At 40.7% G+C, this 22,771-nt stretch overlaps 2 protein-coding genes across 2 annotated transcripts; one reads left to right on the forward strand and one right to left on the reverse strand.

Annotated features, from left to right (window-relative positions):
• Positions 1–12,315: 12,315 nt before the first annotated feature.
• LOC128740959 (MORN repeat-containing protein 3-like) lies at positions 12,316–13,100 on the reverse strand. The gene is made up of 3 exons (XM_053836535.1): positions 12,943–13,100; positions 12,443–12,875; positions 12,316–12,381 (listed from the first exon to the last, which is right to left on the reverse strand). The coding sequence occupies exons 1-3, from the start codon at positions 13,098–13,100 to the stop codon at positions 12,316–12,318; spliced, it is 657 nt and encodes a 218-aa protein (XP_053692510.1).
• Positions 13,101–21,223: 8,123 nt separating this feature from the next.
• On the forward strand, positions 21,224–22,320 carry LOC128740960 (uncharacterized). Its single transcript, XM_053836536.1, has 4 exons — positions 21,224–21,425; positions 21,485–21,623; positions 21,684–21,957; positions 22,018–22,320. Exons 1-4 carry the CDS (start codon positions 21,224–21,226, stop codon positions 22,318–22,320), a joined length of 918 nt encoding a protein of 305 aa, XP_053692511.1.
• Positions 22,321–22,771: the final 451 nt, after the last annotated feature.

Genomic DNA, 22,771 nt, shown 5'->3' on the forward strand with positions numbered 1-22,771 from the left:
ATTTTCATCGTGCACCTGTCGGAAGTCGGGAGGCTACGGTGGGCCGGCCACGTAGCAAAGATGCCGGACGACTGTGCAATCAAATAGGTTCTCTTCAAGAATTCCACCGGCACCAGACATAGAGGGGGCCAACGTTGAAGCCGACTTGCGTGTGTCGAGACTCTCAACAAATGTGTGTCGAGTAACCTAAGACTAAGGACTGTGAAGGGAAAATGTTGACACAGCACGAGCCGCCTAGTGCACCTTTTCTACAGAAAAGTTCATCGCCTCAGGTATAGTAATTAACGAAGTATAAATCTGTGCAAGGCCACATACTTTAAAGCAGCGTATGATCCAGTCAAACGAAATCACTCGAACCGGAATTGAACTTGAACTTTGAACCGGAGAAGTAGGTATTCCGAAAAAAAGTTTTCGTGTTCATGTTTCAAGTTTAATGAAAAATGAAAAATGAAAAATGAAAAATGAAAAATGAAAAATGAAAAATGAAAAATGAAAAATGAAAAATGAAAAATGAAAAATGAAAAATGAAAAATGAAAAATGAAAAATGAAAAATGAAAAATGAAAAATGAAAAATGAAAAATGAAAAATGAAAAATGAAAAATGAAAAATGAAAAATGAAAAATGAAAAATGAAAAATGAAAAATGAAAAATGAAAAATGAAAAATGAAAAATGAAAAATGAAAAATGAAAAATGAAAAATGAAAAATGAAAAATGAAAAATGAAAAATGAAAAATGAAAAATGAAAAATGAAAAAAGAATAAAATTCGGCAATCAAAAAATAATTGATTAAAATGGCAAGAAATCTTCCGATAAAATCACCAACAGGTGGCTCAACCGTGGAAGACGAACAGTGCATAACAACAAACCATCAATGATTATAATCACCAACCAACCAATGACGCAAATAAATAGTCCCACTAAATCACAACCATTCGGTAACATTTTCCTCCTGTATCTTAATAGCTGGAAGAAGCAACCGCGCGCCGCCAACACACAATGGCGGGCGTCGCGGTCGGCATCACCGCAAGTAAACTGAAAATTAATGCGGTTCTTTTTATTCATGCCTTTGCTGGTGCTGCTGCTATGTTTAGCACAAAACGCAGGTTTAAGGTACCGAATAGGAAAAATAACCTCCCGGCGATAAATAAGCGAGATTGATACCATCGCTATTTACATCCATTTACGCGAAATGAACAACAATGTATCAAATAGTATTTACTGACTGGCTGGCAGGCAGGCAGACAGGCAGGCAGGCAAGTCGTTCGCGTCGAGAATCGCACGCGTGAAAACATACTCTCTCTCTTTCTTTCTAAGAGTGCGGAAAAAGCTGCTTCCGTAAGCGAACGATTTTATACCATTGACTAAACATGCATTTGATGTTTACCATTTGCTTCAAATCAGGTCGTGTTAGATTTGTGGCTTTACATCTGCTGCTGCTGTTGCTGGTACCTCCAGTCAGGGGTCGTGTAAAAAAGCGAGTAAAAAGCAATCATAATTTATGATTGCAGTTCCATAATGACTGGGTTTTTAGAACTGCTGTTCTGGAGCAGCGATGTGGGGGAAGGGACTCGATTCCAGGTGCAAAACATGACCGAGGTACACTCATTTGTGAACTCCGCCGAGAGTCGCACCGAGCAGTTAATCAAACAAAACGGCCGGTTGACCCCACGCGAGCTGCTCTAATAAAATGAAAAGTTTTCCAATAAAGGTAAACATAATTCACTTTAATTACGTTCATTATGTGTGCGAATTTTCCCGCTCGTACGGTTTTGTCAAGCCGGAAAGGTTGCGGTGGATGATTTTAATTACGACAGCTGCGGAGCTCCATTATCACCCAAGTATTTGAACGAAATGTTGTATTAGATTGTGAAATATTGTTGAGTATTCCAGCGATCGAATTATTCAAGTTTGTAAAATATTTCATTAGCAGTTATGCTCGGTTGAACTTTGATGCAAAAAAAAAGTTCTCGCATATAATAGATATTCGACATTCGTCTTACGTTTAAGCTCACCGGCCTTCTGGCCGATGCTGTGGCCTGCAAGCCAGGTGGAAAGTGCAAAACACCTCTGGCCGTGTGCCATACCGGCGTTAAAGTCGGATAATTTATTCACCTAACCGAAGGAGAAAATTGAAAAGATAAGCTGATAAAATTAATTGAAAATAGGCTTTGTGTGGCTGCTGTACGCCCTCTAGCTTAATCTAAATTGAAAACTTGTGAACACAAACTAGTGTGCCAGCTAGGCAGGTTGTGTAGTTCACTTACGCAGTACGACCGCAGTGACAGACCGAGACGAACCGAAGGCTCCTGGCTTGGCGCAAACCCGGCTGGCTGGCTGGCACTCTCTCATCTCTGCAAAATGATAGAAGCCATATCGCTTAATTGGATTGACTGATTCCGGCAGAGTGTGGTTCGGTATCCGTATGCTAAGCAGACGTACCTATTCCCTGGCTGGCTGGCTGGCTCAATTTTTAGGTGAATAAATTGAGTTTTTGATTAATCGCCTCAAACGGAGTAAAAGCTTAGCATTACAGCCCTAAGACTTTGGCAGCAATTGCTTTCCTTTCCTCGGTAGGGGAATACTCAAACTTGTTTTTTTAACTCTACAAGATAATTGTCCAAACGTCTATACAACTTTTGATTGACTTCAGTGAAACTCATTTTACAGTCGAGTCCGATCTACGATCAACTCAATCAACCTAGTAGCTTTCTGCCTTCGCGACGCAGAGCCACTGCCACAAGCCTTCCGGGAAAAACAGTTTAACCCCATTCGCAGAAATTTTGCGGAAGTCTCGCGGACCTATTTTCGTTCGGGTCAGTCAGCCAGCGTGATCCGCGTTGTGTAGGACACGCGCGCGGGAGATAAACAGTGTACGGCGCTTTTTGCGTTTTGCTCTGCTGCTTTTGCTTCGTCGCACCGCCGACGCCCCGTGTCGTGACAGTAATCCGAAGAAAGTGACAGGCATTGAATGAGCAAAAATTTAATTAACTTTACCGGTAGATTATTGCTGTTTCATGAATCGGATTAGCTGCAGGAAATTCCGTCGATTTTTGGTCGACAACAGGTGGTGGTGGTGGCGGCTGAGGGCAGGAGGCATGGGCTGGGAAGAGGATGACGCGCGCGATAATGGCCTAAGCGGATTGGGTGGGTAAAAGCTTTTGTCTTTCGCGTTGTTTCGATTTGTTGCTGACTCCTTCTATCGCTTAAAAAAATTTGATGGAAGAAGAAAAAAATATTATCGATGCTTTAAAGATTAAGGCTGACTCCAGCTTCATCCTTGACCTTCCGCTTGATACCGAAATTCGAATAAAATGCAGAATCATCAATTTTAATCTAAAGCATTAACACAAGATGAAAGAATCAAATAACGCTGGTATCAAATTGAAGTTTGGATTGAAAACTCAAGCGGTTTTGCATTTTTATGCTTTTGAAATTGAATATATGCTCTGATCTATTGATGATGACTCTTACTATCACAATTTTTAATTGTTGTCATTTCAAATCAATTAACGCAGGATAAACTCGAGAAATAAAAATACATCCAACATCCGCCCAGTTGGCGCTGTTTGCGGGAAAATAAAACATCTGCACGACAGGCGCACGGTACGGCCCTAATTTTATTGATTTCCCCTCAATTACCGGTTACAACTGGCGCACTGATTGAGTATAACAACGGTGAGCCCGCAGTTTTCCCCCACACACATACATACATACATACATACATACACACGCAGTTGAAACAGATAAAAAAGAAAGTAAAAAAAACGTACCGGATACCACACAACAGGGAAAAAACATTGACTCGAACAGGTAAAGAACAGGAAACAAAAAACTGCAATATCATCGATTCCGGGATAATTGCAAAAAAAAGGAAAACTCCACACCGAACGACGAAGCCAACGGTAGAAATAGATAGATCGATCGGCTTTTATGTGGTGCACACACTAATTGAATTACCTACGGCTTCGGTTGTTCGTCCTTTTACCCCTTTTACCGATCCACCGGCACCGGTTTGGCACGATAAATCGACATTAGCACAAGCAATTACCCGAACGGAAAATGGTTAGCACTTTGCTCGAAAGATATCTGAGATACATATACATATTCCTAGCTCGGTTTTGTATTCTATCAGAACGGGATGATCCGCACTTGCAGTGCCAAGGTGTTTCACTTACAATCATTATTATGATGAGTGATTGACACTCGGTGATAATTGAGTATTCGATTTTTTTCTATTAGACTAAAATAGTGATCTTGAAAGCTTTACCAAACCAGGTATGGTATGGTATAAAAAATAACACAAACATTAAACGAAAATGATTCACAAAATGATACTGAAATAAACCAAAGAGTAAGAAAAATGACTGCATCAATTTACAGAACTCTGAAAATATCACGCAAACGTGATATTGGTAAAAATAAATCACACAAAAAAAATAAAAAAAAGATTTCAAAATTGACACAAAATCATACAAAAAATAGACAATAAGGCCATTACAAATATTTAAAAAAGTTTTTGTCCCTCCGGTGTTGGGCCACTGAAGGGGGGGGAGGCGAAAAAAACAAAGAGAATTTTTTAATCGAGCAAAAAAATATGGATTTTAGGCATTTTAACTTACAGTTTAAACGTGAAAACCAAATCTAATCTGCTTTTAATAAATACGTTGTTATTTTTCATGCAAAAATCCACGAACAAAAGACAAAAACAAAAGAAATTTTTTTTGGTCGAGTTTCGGAAATTCCACTGTTTGAAGTTCCATTTCTATTTCGTGCTAGAAGCGTTAACTCAACTCGTACACTCATTTTTCGAGTTTTTCAGGCGGTAGAGCCTACAGACAATTGATTTTATAAAAAAAATTAACTCATATCCTACAAATTATTTTTTTGCCCCCTGATTTTTCAAGCCAATTTCCAAGGGGGGTTGACAAAAACTTTGAAAATGATTTGCAATGGCCTAAAAAGCACGTAAAATTAACGCGCCATCGAAACAGTGCTGATCAATGTAAACTAATTGTCTAAAGAAAAAAAAAAAGTTTAATAAGTCAAGCCTAATTTCCCAAAATATTGCTCTAGCTGTATTCCATAATATGCGAACTCATCGAAAATAACTTCGTCTATGCAACTCGCACATTATTTTGAGGAAATAGCCCGAATATTTGTTTCATGGTTTTTAATTGCTGGAGTATCAATATGGCCTAACATTTTTTTGTGGATAAATCTAGCAACGATTCATAATAACTGTGATAAATCCGCTTAATTGTATATAACCATTCCAAAAGCATTATCAAACTATGAGTAATTCGCTTTTTTGTGCATATAAATATTGCAGCCTGTAAGTTGTATTGCAGTTTGACAAACAGCCTCCATAAGGACAGTTTTGTATTGATACGCCAATGTATTGGTACGCGTCTCTTCGTACTCAGAATTGCTTTGTAACAGCCAACTAGTTTTCTTGTGCAGCAACCTCAACCGCAACTGCAATAAGATCTGTGATGCAGGTTTACGGATAGTTTTATTCGAGTCAAATAGTCAGCTCTAAGTATTAAATATGAGTCGTTCTGCTTGGCAATGGGTATGACCACCATAAAGTATTAAGTAATCGTTATTCTGCAATAAAATCTTTATAAAATTAAATAAAAACAAGCAGCTGTGCATTTGTTACTTGGGCGGGCCCCCATGAAGCCCGCCAGATACTGCCCCATGAAATCTATTGCTATTGGGGTTAAACGACGTAAGAAAATCTTGAAGAGCACCTTGTTGGCGGCGTTGATCAGCGTAATGCCTCGGTAATTACAGCAATCGAGCCGTGTGCACTTCTTTTTATAGATGTGACAAACCATACCTTTCATCCATTCCACCAGTAATTTCTCCTCCTTCCAAATTTTTGTAATTATCCAATGAAGTGCCGTTGCTAGCGGTTCTTGGCCATTTTCGTAGATGTCTGCCGGGAGCCGGTTCTTTCAGGCGGTTCTATTATTCATCAGCTGACCGATTCGTCGCCGGTGTGGAAAACGATGCGAGTAGATATTTGGCACCTTGTATGTTGGTGAAGTTCAACAAAAACCGGCCATCGATGAGACTATGAAAAGAATACCGTTATAAAAATTAATTAATGCTTGACCTCAAGATCAGACAAGATCATGTAAAGATCAAGACAACAAACATGAGGTTGGTCTAAAAATAAAAACTGGAAGAGCTATTTGATTTATTGCCTGTGCTGCTGCGCCGCACCTTGGTGGTCTCTGGGAGACGGCCATTAAAGCGGCAAAAAAAGCTATCTATATTGAACGGATTGAGGTGCTAATGAATTCCACAGGTTGAATTACATGGACTAACGGAACTACAAGTTGCTGGCTGGCCAATTGGTTATTTTCGTCGATGAGTTACAGATGTGGATGGATTGACGAGAGTTGTTGGTATTGAGAATTGACTAGAAAATGGCAGTGTTACTCATTTAGAATTGGAACAAACTTTTGCTCATATTGTGGCGCTCTTGGTAGACGGATTGGGAAGTTCTTTGTTAGCTTCACCTGTGTATTTTTGACATTCTGCAAAACGACAGTATTTTGTAAACAAGAAACATGGAAGCCGAAAGAAGGGCACAAATTGTGCACAGTTATTTGGAAAATCCATTGTCGTTTGCATCTAGGCTAGCTAAACAGCTGAAATTGCCCAGAAATACTGTATGACGCGTTAACAAACGGTATAAGGAAACATTGACGACGATTCGGAAGCCTCAAGCTAATCATCGGAGTAGAACTGTCGACCGGAAACTGCGTGGTAAGATTTTGAAGACCATCAAGAGGAATCCCAATCTGTCGGACCGTGATTTAGCCAGAAAATTCGGTGCTGCCCATAGAACCGTGAGGAGAATTCGAATCAAGTCGTATCGAGCTAGCAAATAGCCAAACCGATGAAACAGAATAGTGTGGCCAAAATCCGTGCTCGAAAGCTATATGACCGGGTGCTAAACAAGTTCGACGGGTGACTTCTGACGGACGATGATACCTATGTCAAGGCTGACTTCGGGCAAATGCCAGGTCAAAAATTATACTTGGCCTAATACTTGGCGCCTAATGAGCCATATTACAAGAAAAGTTCAAGAATTCCTTCGAAACCGTCAAGAATAATTTTATCCGTATTTTTTCTTAAAAGTATGAAGAAAATGCTTCATTTGTGTAAGAAAAGATGTTGAATTCAATAATAAATAACTGAAATACAAGCAAGTTTTAATCATTTTGACGTGTTGTTTCTGTTGTTAAATAATTTTTAGTAAATCATTATAATTCGGGCCACTCACGGTCACGTTTCTCCGCTGCAAACCAAAAAAATTTTTTCTGAACCTCCGTGCTCATTAAATTTAAGTGAAACAATAAAAGCTTAGCTTAGCTTAGCTTAGACTGATTGCACATATCAATGGTTGCACTCAGCGATTGATCCGAATCAGTGAAATTGCGCAATGAATCAAACGAATGTGGTTGGGAGTGACCGGTCATTCTCACTGTGCAAAATTCAGTGACTCGATATATGAAGGATCAATAACTGCGCCGGCCACGTCCTTGCAATCAGGTGGGATTGGGGAAGGAGTGTTAATGTAATCTTTGTTTTTTTTTTGGGACCGTGTTAACCTCTGCATCCCAGCAAAGATTACAGGAAGGAGTTGAATTTTGTTAGTAAGGTAGGCTTGGTTGGATCGGGATTCAACTTGATAAGTGATGTGATCGGTGGTTTTTTTTTATAAAGATATTATTATGTATTTTTTATTATTTTTTGGCGTTATTCTTATATTCGATTTTTATTGAGCCGGCTGTTTCGAGAAGCTTGTTTAAGATAATTTAGTTATGTGAACAGATTTATGTTCGGAGATAGTTTAAACCAACAGTCAAAATATTGATGATTTTTATTAATTTGTTTGTTATTTTTAAAGTACTAAAGATTTAAAAGATAAATTGTTTTATATTTTTGTTTTACAGATTTGAAGATTTTTATTACATATTATTGTCCATTGATTTATAATCAGCTGAAAATTCAACAGCTAAAAGCATGGAGAATTGTTTCTTGGTGATTTATTAGCTAGCTGAAATTATGATTTATCATTTTGTTCTTGGTAGCAAATTAAACTCCAGACGTCCGACGAAAGGAGTGTTGCTACTTCGTCTCAGCCGTAAATTTATAAGAATTTTTTTAGGATTAACGACAAGTTCAAGACAAGTGAAATATTTTTTTTTTAAAGCTGTTATAACTCGACCGATTCGTCGGACGCGAACATATGCGCTGGCGATCTACAAATTTTATATAGGGTTTCGAAAGATGACAGGTTTTAAAAATCAAAAATCAAAAATATCTATGTAACTTAGCTTGAAAACAGGATCAGGATAGAGAATACGATGACCACGGGAAAACAGCAGCATCAAACAACTCATGCACTAACGCTGACACGATCATTCCTCAGCAGAATCAAGTAGTAGGAACAACAGGCGCACGCCAAAGCAACTCGAAACAGGACCGAACAAGTCGAAACCAGAAAGCCGGCATAACGCACATAGGATCAGCGTTGCCAGATCAGCGGTTTTCCCGCTAGATTTAGCGGGATTACAAGTCGGACAGCGGGACTTAATAACCAAACAGCGGCTAGCGGGAATCTAGCGGTTTTCTTAAATAACTCAGCGGGATTTTAGCGGGATCTCGATTTAGCGATATTTGGTAGGCGAAAAGAGTGCTGAAAGAGAGGTTGACAGCAAAACACTTCGTTTATTGACATTCCAATGTCTGCTCATGCATTGGCAGATGATTCAGTACATTCTGTTGATTAGAAAACTCCGTGGTTTTTGTCTAGAATGGGATGAGCTCTGACAAATACTCATTAGAACTTACTAAAAAAGCAGACTACCAAACCAATCCGTTTTGCGTATTCTTAATTTTTCCACAAACTAATTCGATGCCAATGGCAAAATCCAACTGATTCATGAATTGGAAACTGTTGGATTTCTTTTCTTAGAATTGGTCAGTCAAAGTGTTAGGGTTTGAAACTATATTATACGGATGATTTCGTTCTGCCTTTTATCACACGATAAAACGGTTTGATACGGATGGTTCGATTGTTTTATTTAGACTGATTCGACTGGCAATGATAAGCTCAATTTATAATCTGCTCAGGACAAAACTGAAGAAGGCTAACAAAAGGGCTTTTGTGATCTTTCGCTCACACTATCAAATATAAGATAAGGAAAGAAATGCATATCAGATGATCGAACGAGATCGCTGTCTCTCGAATTGTACTAAATTGAGGTGTTCAAAAAGATCTTCTGCATTTACCTAACAGAAACAAAACAACACTTATGTATCTATATACATCATAGTTTGCTATATACCCCAGCATTTGTATGATAACAAAACCAAAACAAATCGGTGCTAAAACAAAATATAAGCGAGAACAAAGAGCCGATGAGCTTTACAAATATTTGTGATTTTTGGGTGCTTATAAAGATAGAAACATGTCTTCTTTTGTCACCAAAAACTATAACCATTTGCCAACGTTGCTAAAATTTTGCATGATTTTTATGATAGCTAGACATAGAAAAAGAATTTGTGCTAAAAGCTTCTTTCGACATTTTCGCATGTGTTCTTAGACTCCTTAATCTTATAATTCTTGCGAAATTTCGTAGTAAACTGTCATTATATAAGGAATAACAATATATTTCTTTTTCTGTTTCCTGAAGCCAAAAACTTCGTCAACATGAATGCAGCAAATTTGCATAACATTAATTTAATTGCAACCTCTCAATTTCAGCAGACCATCTTAATTTCAAATGCACGCCTTACTGAAATGAATATTTTTTTTATTCTGCACCAGAAACGAAAGAATAATATGACTTTTGATTCAGCGGGATTTCTAGCGGGAAATTGACTCTAGATAGCGGGATTTCAGCGGGAAATCAACCTCTGGGCAGCGGTAAAATGGGCAATCGACCTGGTAACACTGCATAGGATAGCAATAGCACATCCCTCAAACTACGCGTACAGACAATGCCTATAACGGTAAATACAACTACGCGACGACAATAGCTATTCTATTAGCACTGACGACGACACGACACATCCGATCGCGACGGCAGCTCAAAGCAGACTCAGAATTTAAGTGGAACAATAAAACGCCATAAACTACGGATTGATGCCACTCACAATCATGTTAGCGGATAAACAGGCAGCAGTGGAAATTGATGGTTTTGGACTGATTTAAAAATTATCGTTTGAAAATTGTTGCTTAAGCAACTAACGAACTGCAATTTTCCAATTTCTTTTTTAACTGCATTAACGGGACACAAGCCTTTTAGTTCTTACAAGACTTATAGTTCTTTTCTTTCACAACACTTATCACGAAGTGAATCACTTCCCGCATAAATATTCAATATGTGATAACTATATTTAATATTTTGAATATGTTCACTTCATCATAACAACTATTGTTACATACTGCTATGGGATTAGACAGCTTCAACATTGTGTAGAAGAAGGTGGAAACTGGCATAAAATATTTAATACGGGTAAATATATTTAGCACCCGAGTGAAAATATGTAATATGTATGAAATATATTTAATAACTTTGAAGTGATTAACCCCGTGACACTTATACTTCTTACGAGACAATGATGAGATTTTTTTGTCACTTTCATGGTCGCCTCCCAAACACCGCCGAAGTGTAGTACAGCAGCTTTGAAATTTCGGTCTTCTCGTAAGAGCTATAAGGATCGTTCCGCGTTACACTAAATGCAGATTTGTCGGTTCTTTCAGTAGAACGTAACAAAATTTGTAGAGTTTAACATGTTAGTAGGTTTGCTACATTTGTAAAATTTCGATCCAATTTTTACAACGTATAGGTTTCCTGTCGTAAAAGGATCTTCCCTGCCATTGTTAGTTTATTATTTCGCTATTTGGGACACATCTCCGTTGGCTTCGAGGTACGACACTTTTTCGAATGTTCGAATCTCACAATCCTAGACACTAGCCAGTCTTCGTATGGTCGAATTACACCTGGGAGAGGTTGTCACAGTCAATAGAATCGTAGCAGTAGCCGTACTTGGCTTAGCTTTAATGCGAAATGGCTAAGTTCTGCTTTTACGCAGAAAAAGTTTGTTCTAAACCAAATTGGTTAATTAAGTAAAAACATATTTGATACCAAAACCAGGATTTGAGACGTCCTGTAGTACTATTATGAAGAATTTGAAATACTTCCGTGGGCCTCCGTAAGGCAGCAACAAAGTGCTTACTTTCTTAACCCCATCCAACCCAGGAGTCGGTTTGACTTTTATCTCCGACAACCATTTTAACACCGTACACAGTCCAAAACAGAACTCGTCCCCGTGCTGAGCCGCCGCCGACTGTTTGACCTCTTCACGGCAGGAAACTCAACGACCGGATGTTTCACTTTTGACGTTCTGACTAACGATGGCTCAATTGTGCACACCTGAAGCCAGCCCCAGTGGAAGCAGAACGTTTTCACCTTCTTCGCAAAAGCCGGGCACAACAAAACGTGTCACTTCCGCTGCCGTGCAGTTCCGCCCCTGACAACGACGACGACGACGACGACGAGGACAACGGCGACGGAGACGACGACGTCGCGTCGTCGTGAAACGCCCGCTAGAAAGCTCCCTGTCAAAGTTCGCTTTGTTCGTTACCTATCCAAAGTCACCCTGACAGAGCGGACGGAACCCGAGAAACAGGATCAATTACGAAAAACATCCTGTTTCCTTTTGTGCGCTTGGAAGTTCTTTTCCCTAGTGTCTTCCCCCGCCCGTGCGACCTCTTTTGCTCTCGCAATCGGACTGCGAAAGATGACTGATGAAGGGCGGTGCAGTGTGGTATGTGGACGTCGGGTTCCAACGAGGCCATCGGCTCGGGGCAAAACAGCACTCGACTCGACACAGCCAAAGTACAGGTCTCTGAAACGCCTCTCGAGGGCTTCCGCTGCGGATATTCTGCTGCTGCAGTGCCGCTTATTCCGTATGCAGATCAGAGTTAGCTTACAAATGGGAGGCTGCTACAGAAGCTTACAGGGCTTTTTTTATTCTTCTCCTTTTGCTTGGTGCGAACAAGAGCTGCTGCACACGAAAAGTGGGAACTGCAATTCAGAACGAAGGTGCTTTTCAAGCACCTTAAGTGAGTGTGACAAACGAAGCTGGGTTTGCATTTTTCGGTTTTATTTTCTGCCGCTTTAGTGAGAGCGATTGGTCAGCGGTATAATTTGTTTTGCTATGTTTGTTCAGAAATAATCAAAATGTATTTCAAATCGTTCTAGAATCGAATTTAAAACAATCAAGTAGCGGTGGTTAGCTTTGCCATCCACTCATCGTAAACTTGAGGAAAATTTGCCAATTTTAGCTGCAAATAAATTTCGTGGTCGGAACAATATGCAAATTAGGAAAAGAACGTATTATTTTACCTCCGGAATGGGATAGATAGTAGGAAACAGCACCTGATTCCGGTTCCAATCTTCGATGGTTCCCAGTTTGAACATGCCCTGCTCCCAAAATCCTTTCTGGATTTGCCCGGTTCCCGAGTGCAGATAAATCCCTTCACCGTGTCTTTTCCCATCCCTAAACTGGCCGTGATAGCGATTCCCACCCGCACTGAGATAGATTCCGAATCCTCCGAAACGGTCAGCCTCCCATTCACCCATGTAGAAATTTCCACTATCGAACCACATAAATCCGTGACCGCTGCGCTGGTCCTCCTTCCAGAAGCCGAGATATTTACCATTTCTGTAGTATTTTATACCTAATCCCTGCTTCCGGTCATTCTGCCAGTTACCAGCATAAATTTTAACGTACATTTCCGTGTCCGGCATTTTCCGATACACTACTCCATAACCGTGGCTGTAAACATAGTTCCTCAAATAAAAAGGCTATAATTCCGAACAGTTGCCGAAAATAAACTACCAACCGCATTCCGTGCCACCATTGACCTTCGTACATCAATCCATTTTGCTGTGACTGCTTTCCCAAGCCCGATTTCCGATTTCGTGAGTCCGCCTGACCCTGATAGTGCGAGCGGCGGGTAAAAAACGATCGCTTTTGAAGGGATGACATTTCCAACCGCATCGCTGCGCTGCGCTGCACTCATGGCTACTTAGATCGCTCTCCAATCTGTCATTGGCTGGTTATAATAAATTTTCCCCCCATAAAAATTAATTGCAGTTCGTTCTGTTCTGCCGCGGCGCTGCTGTTGCTGGCCGACAACAAATCCCTACTCGAGGAAATCCCTCCAGATTAACAACAACACTCGCGTAGAGTGATATAATTTCCACCCAAACAAATCTATTTTGACAGCCCCATTAAACCGCAAACAGCTTATCACTGTCATAAAGAGTCCTCGCTCGGCTGAGGGGGGGGGGGAGCAAAGCTCTCGCGTGTATGCGTGTGCGGGTGTGCCAGGATGCGCGGCGGAAAAAGTGTCGGCGAAAATAAATTGTCGCTTCGTGGCATTAAATTGCAAACCACAGAGTGTGTTAATTATCGAAATTTATGCAAATTAACCCAATCCCATGTGCTGTGTGCAGTTTCGTGGACGACCGACTACTACTGCTACTAGTACTAGCAGTCGCAGTGTGGCGCGTTAACATTCTGCCTCTGAATTCCATATCTCGTCGGCAACTTAGTTAGAAGCTCATCGCCTTTCGCCCGCGCGCTCGGTAGTGCAAATTTTCAGCTACCCTCGGTGGCACTCGTTGGCGGCGGAGCCGGTGTCTGGTTTGGAAGGACGACTGCCACCGCCGAGCAGCCCTGGAGGGCATCGTCAGCCACTGTTCTCCGAGGTTGGTTACCGAGGCCCGGGCTGCCGTTGATGCAGATATGCCAAAAGAAATGCTATTTATTTTCCACATCAACGCCTTGTTTGCACAGAATCATAATTCTCTCCCTCCCGCTGTGTATCTCGTTAAAAGACTGAAGCTCTGAAGCAATCTGAAGGATTTCATTTCCCACACCTTCGTTGGACCTGTAAGAGTACGGATTCGTCAGATTTAGCCACTGTCGCATACGCTCGGCCGAGCAGCAAGTCGTCGGATTTTCATCATTCTGCTTAGCCTAAAACAGTAGTGTGATGTACTTCTGTCACTACTGGTTGCTGCCCAGCTCAGTTGAGTTGAGTTCCTCTAGTTTCTGGTCCTACAAGTTGCTTGTTGGTTGTTGGCCCAAAGCTAGCCGGGAACGAGCGAAACGATGATGACGAATGTGCTTTGTTATTCTTTCCGGAACCATCGTCATATGTACGCGTCAGAAATCATGACGGACGGTGAGTTTCACGATGGTATGTTGGCCCACAGATCTGATGTTCCGCCCGGGAAGGCAGACCACTAATTGCAATTGTGTTCGTTTTCGTGTTTCACTTCCGATGTGCTGCCGACTTATCTGGTGGATTTTTAATTGGACTCGAAACAATATCATACACAATTTAATGACGTGAATCAGTTCCAATACCAATCAGTGTTGAAAGGCTTAATTAATGTGGGATATAAAACTGTTATCTGAATTTATTATGGCATACAATTAATTTGTGCACAGCCTTTGATGCAACGATACGATAATGATACGAATGTTTCCAGTATATTTAAAATGTTGTTTGATACCAAGAACTGTAACAAACACGTAATTATTCGTTAATTTTCTGTCATAATGCAACTATTATTGCGCGAAGTTATTATACGGAACACTGACAAAACTGAGTTTGGTTGATGAAAGCCTTTTATCCGGCAGCTCTTATCCCTACCTCCTCGTGGTACCAACCGAAATACGAGCAACTTGAACGGAGATCGGGTAACCAACTCCGGTGAAAATAAGGTCGTATGTGAACAGCGAAGAAGGCAGTCATGCCAGTGCTGAATATCAGCATGAGGAGTAACCTTACCAGCCATAAGCGTCTATGCTCATGTCAAGAGCGCCTCTTTATGGCTCTACTCATGCTCAACCTATTGAGTGTTTGCACTCTAGGTTAGGAGCGGCTGATGACAGCGTCTGACCAAGAACGAGTGGCTAAATTAGGAAACGTGATGTCTCGGAACTAAAACTAGCAGCCCACCAAGAGGGCCATAGTCCACAACTAAGTAATGATTACTACGAATACTTAGGCACACATCGATTACAATATTCCGTAGAAATGTCGGGAGTACCAAGTGCCCGCGGATCATATTTTAGTGGATTTCAGGGCAGCATACGATACAGTCAAGTGGAAAACGCAGTGACAGATAAACACGATAACGGCTTTCCGGACAAACCTAACGCACTTAATAAAGCTACCATGAAACGAGCGATGTGCTACGTGCGTGTTTTAGGGGCACTCTCGAGTCCTGTCGAATCGCACAGTTACTTATTTAATTACTTATTTACTTACTTTTACGGCAACAATTCAGTTATCGAATCCGTGCCGAATTCAGGAGGCGTCTCCACGTTTCACGGTCTTGGGCTGCCGTTCTCCAGTCGCCCCTAACACTCCACTGCTCTACCAACCATACACTCAAGTACTTTTTTTACACGGTTTGTTTTTTCGATTATTAAGAACGGGACAACTTAGGGACCATTTATTTATTTCTCAATACATTTGGGAGCGGCCAGACATTCGTTACGTAGTTTGTAAATGGTTCCTAAGTTGTACCGTTGAGTGTATCAACAGCGCTCATCCAACGGGTATGGGGTCTGCTTCGAAGTCGTCAACCTTTGTCGGGTTCTCTGCTAAATATTGTTTTCCTTAGTCTCTTCCACAGCTCTACGGTTGACACCGACAATATTCCGCTACTCTGCATGCCTGCGTTTCGAATAGCATTTTCCAATACATTGTTGAACAGCAAATTAGATAGTCCGTCACCTTGCTTCAAACCATATAACATCACAAACGAGACTGATGTTTCACCCGCTATGCTGAAACTTGATTTTGAACAACTATCAAGGGTAGCACGTATTAACCTAATCAGTTTTGTTGGAAAACCACATTCAAGTATAACCTGCTACAGCACATTTCGCTTAACTGAATCGTACGCCACCTTGAAGTCTATAAACAAATTTATTTATTTATTTATCCGGATTCGATGGCCCTTTTTGTAGATAGGGCATTTGAGACCTTCCAACCAGTCCGAAGGTAGTTCCTCCTCAGGCCATACCTTTAGTATAACCTGATTGGTTGCACAATACAGCCGTTCGCTCCCGACTTTTATGAATTCGGCAGGGATGCCGTCTTTTCCAGCTGCTTTGCCGTTTTTAAGCTCTCTTTTAAGCTGATTTTCTAGCCTCGTCCAAAGTTGATGGATCTACTGCCTGCCCAGCAAACAATTTGGTTTGTATATCGCGATTGCAACTGAGAAATACAAAATCATATCTGCACGAAAAAGGTATATTTCACGCTACATAAGAACATAAAAGTACCAAAGTGGAGGTTTAGCCAGTTAGTGAGTAAATGATAAATACTACAAATTGTTAAATATCTAAAATACAAATGTTTATAGCGATTCCTTGAAAAGCTTTAAAAATAAAAAGCGAAACGTCGGAGAGTAACTGAAAATTTGTTACGATTTTGGTTTGACTACATATGTACACCATTTACCAAAAAGCTACAAACAATAATTAGTCGACACCATACTTTGGAGGCAATATACGTGCTAAATATTTTGACAGCCATTAGTAATTCTATTTTACATTTTATACAGCGGTTTTTTGTATACGCAACTTTATATTCCTGAATATATGATTTAGATATGACTTAACATTACAATCATCTTCACTGCTTTATAATTCACAGTCATCTTTTAGTTTGCGATACATTTTGCTTCAATCTTACAAGCCGAACAATTGTCCGATGCAGACGCCGAACTTGCCGCGTCTAATATCGCATTGGATTCTGTAGACCTGGATACGTTTGAAATTTCGCCCGCCATGATTGTCTCTGTGTCAAAAAAGTTAAAAGCCTCGGACATTCCGGGACCGGATGGAATCTCGGCTGTTGTTTTTTGTCGCTGTGCTAGTTCTTTTGCTGATCCGTTAGCCGCCATTTTCAACCGATCATTCGAAGGGGGAGAAATTCCTGCGAGCTGGAAGCTTTCATACATGTTTCTCGTGTATTAAAGTGGTGAACGTCGTGAGATTATCGTCAGCGACCGAATTCTGCAAGCCACGAAGTCTTATATCTCCTCTGACCGATATGGTTTCATTCCCGGCCGATCCGTAACTACAAACTTGTTAGACTTCGTTACATGCAATGTCATGACCTTTCATCGTTCTACAGATCCGATTATGTCTGATCACCGTATCGACGATACTATTCTGAATCGAGTGGACCATGTAAAGGACCTTGGTATTCTACTGGGTCCTAGGCTTACTTTCCATGTGCACTCCAAGTCGATCATTTCTAAAGCAAACCGACAACTTCGCTGCATCTCCAAAATTGCAAATGACTTTACGGATCCGCATTGTTTAAAGGCATTATAGTCTTCTCTCGTTAGGCCGATTCTTGAAATCGTTTCCATTATATGGACATCGAGCGACGTAACGTTAAGGATCGAGCAAGCCAAAAAAAGATTCATATGGCTGCTCTCAGGAATCTTCCGTGACGTAATCCCTGGAATCTTCCAGCGTATCCAGATCAGGGCTTGAAAAGGGATCGCAAGTTGAATGTAACTGCCGTGAATGCGAACTTTCCGTATTCAAACTTCGCTTTTTGAACGATCATTTGATTGTTTTTTGAATCCAGTCAATCTGCCGCTTGCGCTGCTACCTGTCTTACAACTCATGCGGCATCTCAGCAAAAGCAAATAGTCGATCTCCCGTTTTGCTTTGCGCTTCGAGAATATAAACAGCAAACTGACTGGAAGCATACGGTGAAGTATTTTTTCGTTTCTCTTTTTATCTCCAAATCGGCTGCTCACAGTAATAGTTTGTCACCCGGACGTCGGTCCGACGCAAGCAAAATATTCGTTGGTATTGGACGGAGTCCGACCGACTTTTTCCATGCACATGCAGTGGTTGTTTTTTTTTGTAGTATTAAATCATACGATTGTGCGGTTGCTTTTCGTTAGCGTGGTTACTGCCAGTCATTTGACTGTTTTGCAGTCATTCGCTGCTCCAAACGGTAAAGGCAACTTGATCGAAACGAAAATGTTAAAAAGCTTTAGAACGCGTTCGTTCTACTGAGTGCAATCGGCGTTTGACTGAGCAAACTGCCAGTTGTGTTATGCATAGCGTTCATATTCCACCACTAAACGGACGGTGTGAACTTGAATGCGCGTTGGTGTGACTGCGGTAGAAAAAAAGGATCGGTCGAAGCCCTGTTCCAGATAGATATCAACTGCTTAGTCTCGAAACGTTCGATCTGCTTGATTTCGGAGCATCAGGAAGAACCTTGCGACAGCGATCATTAATGCAGCCAGGATTTTATCGAACACGCTATGGTTACAGCCGGCCTATCGCTGCGATGGTACGCCTGTTCACTTCTGTGGAGTCTGTGTTCGAGTTTGGAATGACTGCATCCCAATTTGCTAAACGAGTGAAAAGATTAAATATTATAGAGTAAGGAGGGGTAAAAGTGCGATGCGGGTAAAAGTGCGATTCAATAATTTATCGGTGCAGATTCCGAGTAAATTTTCTACATTGGCATGGATGGGTGACTACTTTGACAGCTTGAATCTAACGAAAACTTTGGTTGCTTACAAAGCATAGTTGCTGAGTTATGTGTACATGTTATTTTAGGGCGGTTTTGATGTAATTTTTCGTTATATGGCAAATACGATATCAACAGGAGGATATTACTTGTTGAAAATTTGTAGCAGCGTTTTACATCACTCACATATCTGTTTTGAAAATACGGCGAAAATAATTTACAAAATATATTTCGCTTTTCCGTAATTTAATCTAACCCCGTCAAGCGCCTAGCGGGGTAAAAGTTCGATTCACGGACGGGGCAAAAGTACGATTCATGGACGAGGCAAAAATGTATAGCTAATTATGTAAAGCTTTAGGCACTATATTACAGATACTAGAAATGAAAGATCTGCAGAAAACTGTGTGCTCTACAGAAGTTGGCCGAAGAAAAACAATGTGTTTCCGCTGATGAAACAAAAAACAAACGTTTGGAAAAGTTTCCATCTAACGGAGGCTGCCATACACCAGCGCAAAATAGAAAAGGTGCAAATTGAGAATATTCCTTACCGAAACATAACGCAGATTGAAGATAATATGGTTTTGTTAGCTACTGCTGGGCTAATTTCATGGATTCTAGCTTCGAACTTTTGCCCCGCTAGTGGGGTAAAAGTGCGAATCTGCACTTGTTCAGAAGAAAGAAGAATTTATTTTGCAAAACACTATTACCGCAGATGATTTATAGGTGAATGTGGAGACATTGAGTTACTGCATCACTATAAAATATATTATGTTGTTGTCCTTCTTTATATCTCACGAAAATTGATGACAACTTCAAACATCGCACTTATGCCCCGCCCTACTCTATAACTCATAAAAGTGCTTTTTTAGCTTAGATCGTTTCGGTCTCTTTGGCGCATTTATTGCTTGTAATGTAACGAAAAAGTGCGCCGAATATACCGAAACCATTTAATGTAAAATGGTACTTTTACGAGCGATTGCGCACTTACACACTTAAAAAACTCAGCAAAATTTGCCGAGATTTGGACAGCCGAGCGTTCGGTAAAAATTTCAGTTTTGCAATTCGACGTTTACGGATCTTTGCTAACGTTTGGCAACATAAAAAATTTTACCGAACGCTCGGCTGTCCAAATATTTTGCTGACTTCGGCACTTTTTTTTAAGTGTGTAGGATGGAAATGCCTCTAGAAAATTTAATTTTGCTGATAAATTTGCTAGAAATCTCCTTACCTGGCAAGGGATCTGCAACAGCGGCCCGAAAATCAAGGTTTTTTTTTGACAAATCAGAATATAAACTCGAAGATCTATAAGAAACGGTGTACGAAAATCCAATGAGATTTGTAAATTATGATTTTTATGCATTTTTACTTAAAGTTTAATCGTGGAAACCGAATCTATTTTTGTTTTTTGAAACCTACCAAAATAGTCAAAATCGAAAAAAATTTTGTTTGCCGATTTTTGCAAATTATATTCTTTAAACTTCCACTTTTATTTCGTGCTACAAGCGTTAACACTCCGTATACGCATTTCTCGAGTTCTGTAGGCTATAAAACCCACAGATAACTGATTTTATATAAAATATTTTTACTGAAGTTCTACAAATTTTTTTGCCCCCCGATTTTTAATGACAATTTTCAAGGGAGAGCGGAGATAAAAATTTTAAAAAAATTGCATTCTGCATATTGCTAGTAGTAATATAGACTGACGCTTTACAGTTGCATCGTCTAGTAAAAAATAGTTTGCAACTGCACTTACAATGATTAAACTGACGTGTGTGTTGAAAGAAAACCTCGTTTACGTGTAAAATGTGCGGAACATGATAAAAGTAAGATACAGCTCAATATCAAATCAATTGAACAGTTGATGAACTGAGTTGATGATGAATATATATTTATATCAATTTTCAACATTTTCCAAAGAAATTTTTCTCTAATCCCCAATTGAAAAAAATTATCTTCTACTGTATCTCGCAAAGGAGACCACCACGGCCGTTGCAGAGCGGGTCAAATGCTCTAAACAACGTTGCCTCACTGACCCATATTCTCATTGACAAGCTGTTCTCATTGGGATCCAAAAGCGTACGTCCACTAATCTGGATACATGTTCTTTTACCTCTCGATTATTATCTAGGTACACCGCCCGAAACTGGTTTCCCCGCGTATGGAATATACCGCGACTCTGTTCTATTTCTCATTTCAAACCTCAAAAACGTGCCGCAGATGGATTGTACGCGGTGCAAGAACCGTTATGGAGTCGTTTGGATGTCAGCTTGTTCCTCAACCCTTTGGCCTCGGTGTGCTTCAACTCGTAAAGTTCGACCTCACTTTCACCGATAGTGTCGATACGATAGCAAATGGAATCGGCGAGAACACACTCGACGACAGTTGTAGCTAGGTATAGCACTCTAGGAAAAAAACCTGTTCCCGAAAAATGAAAATAATCAGTTGCGAGGGTGCCACCATAGTAAGATCGAAAATATAAAATAAACCTGGCCGTTCAGCCGGACCGCAGAAGACTTTCGGTAACTAACGGCACCGGACAACATTTTTGATTTGCTTTGAAGGAGCTCAACAGCGGTCCGTTAGAATGAAAAGGCTACGATTCGGGGCAATTGTGATTGTCGCGGTGCTAATTAGTTGCCAATCAGTGACTTGTGATAGTGAGGAAACCGAAACCGTTACCGCCACCGAAACGGGAACGGTGCTTGAAAGTGTAACCGAAAGCATCACCGAAACTGTGGAATCTACGCAGACCACGAGCAGTCCAACCGATGCAATTTCTTTTGATGGTGAATTTCTCAAAATTGCAGCGGTTGAAATTTGATTTCGATTTTACATTGTGTTGCAGATGAACAAGTTACAAAATTCTTCGAAGCGGTTAAACATCAACTGAGGTGCGGATATCCGAAGTTTGGAATTCCTTCGCTCGTACCTCTGAAGCTATCTTACAAGTATAAGACGACTCTGGATTTTTTGAACCTAAGAAAGTGAGCTTCGTGTCATTATTTTGTGAATGTTTACCGTCTAAACCGTTCCACCTGTTTCAGAATCCACGTAAGTGTTTCGAACTTCGTTATCCATGGATTGGACAATTTTAGTTGGAGAGCATCGAACACCTCATTTAGCCGTACCCAAGCTAATCTCACACTGAACTTTCCCAACGTTACTATTACGGCCAATACATCGCTAAATGGAGCAAACGGAACTTCTCGAGTGTCGCTGTGCGACGTTCTAGTCTTCTTACAGGCAGAGTATGAAGAGCAAGATGATTTACTGTACCTAACCGAGCTGGATGGCGATGTTTCGCTCAAAGCCGCTCATGTAAATAGAAATGATTTCACTTTAGGTGGAAAACAAAATAATCGTGAAATTTCCTTGCAGGTGAAGATAGCTCATCTCTTCCCGAAGAGTGCAAAACTGACCCGTATCTGGAACAAAGCCATCGGCGATTCGGTGCCCGTCGTTGTGCGGTTGTTCACCACCCGGAAAATCAATGCTGATTTCATCAACCGAATCATCAGCGGATCCAAATACTACGCCCTGAACACGGCCAACAACGCACTTACCTCGTACAAACTGAACTTTGACGGAGCCGTCGACAGCTTTAAGAAGTTTGCGGAGCAAACCAACGACTCGCTTATGTGCACGGAGGATGAGCCGACTGCAGAGTCCCGGGAGTTTTGAGCCCCAAAACCAACCGAGCAACGAGAGCTCTTCCAGATATTCATCATTCGGAACCATCCAGCGATCGATCATGTTTGAATGATCTGATTTGATGGTTCTCTAGTTAAGCTAATTTAATAAACTATAATTTTAAACACAAGTCAAAAATATTTCACTTAAATCTGCTGCCTCCGTTAAATTTTTTTAATAGTACCTACCAAAAAAATGTAAAGATCGTCCGCCCAGTTAATCCATGATAAAACGCTGACAGACGGGCTGTCGCACCGATAATTACCAACTTCAAGTTACTTATAACCACCTACAGACAATCTCTGACAGGTATTCATCCATCGTCGACAGAATTCATCCTAGACAAACTGTGCTAATTTCCAACTGCTTACAGAAGCCTTCTGAGCACTGCAGGTGGTCCAGGTTCGAAAAAATGCGGACATTAGCAATTGGGTAAAAAATG

The sequence above is a fragment of the Sabethes cyaneus genome, chromosome 3, assembly GCF_943734655.1.
Source record: "Sabethes cyaneus chromosome 3, idSabCyanKW18_F2, whole genome shotgun sequence".
Classification (NCBI taxonomy): Eukaryota; Metazoa; Arthropoda; class Insecta; order Diptera; family Culicidae; genus Sabethes; species Sabethes cyaneus.

Excerpts from the sequence above, each read along its gene's own strand:
- LOC128740959 (XM_053836535.1), bottom strand. The coding sequence starts at position 13,100 with ATGCGGTTGGAAATGTCATCCCTTCAAAAGCGATCGTTTTTTACCCGC. Across the intron at positions 12,876-12,942 it reads CAATGGTGGCACGGAATGCG|CCACGGTTATGGAGTAGTGT; the intron begins GTTGGTAGTTTA and ends CTATGTTTACAG. Across the intron at positions 12,382-12,442 it reads CTATCTATCCCATTCCGGAG|CTAAAATTGGCAAATTTTCC; the intron begins GTAAAATAATAC and ends ATTTATTTGCAG.
- LOC128740960 (XM_053836536.1), top strand. The coding sequence starts at position 21,224 with ATGAAAAGGCTACGATTCGGGGCAATTGTGATTGTCGCGGTGCTAATT. Across the intron at positions 21,624-21,683 it reads GATTTTTTGAACCTAAGAAA|AATCCACGTAAGTGTTTCGA; the intron begins GTGAGCTTCGTG and ends CACCTGTTTCAG. Across the intron at positions 21,958-22,017 it reads TTTCGCTCAAAGCCGCTCAT|GTGAAGATAGCTCATCTCTT; the intron begins GTAAATAGAAAT and ends ATTTCCTTGCAG.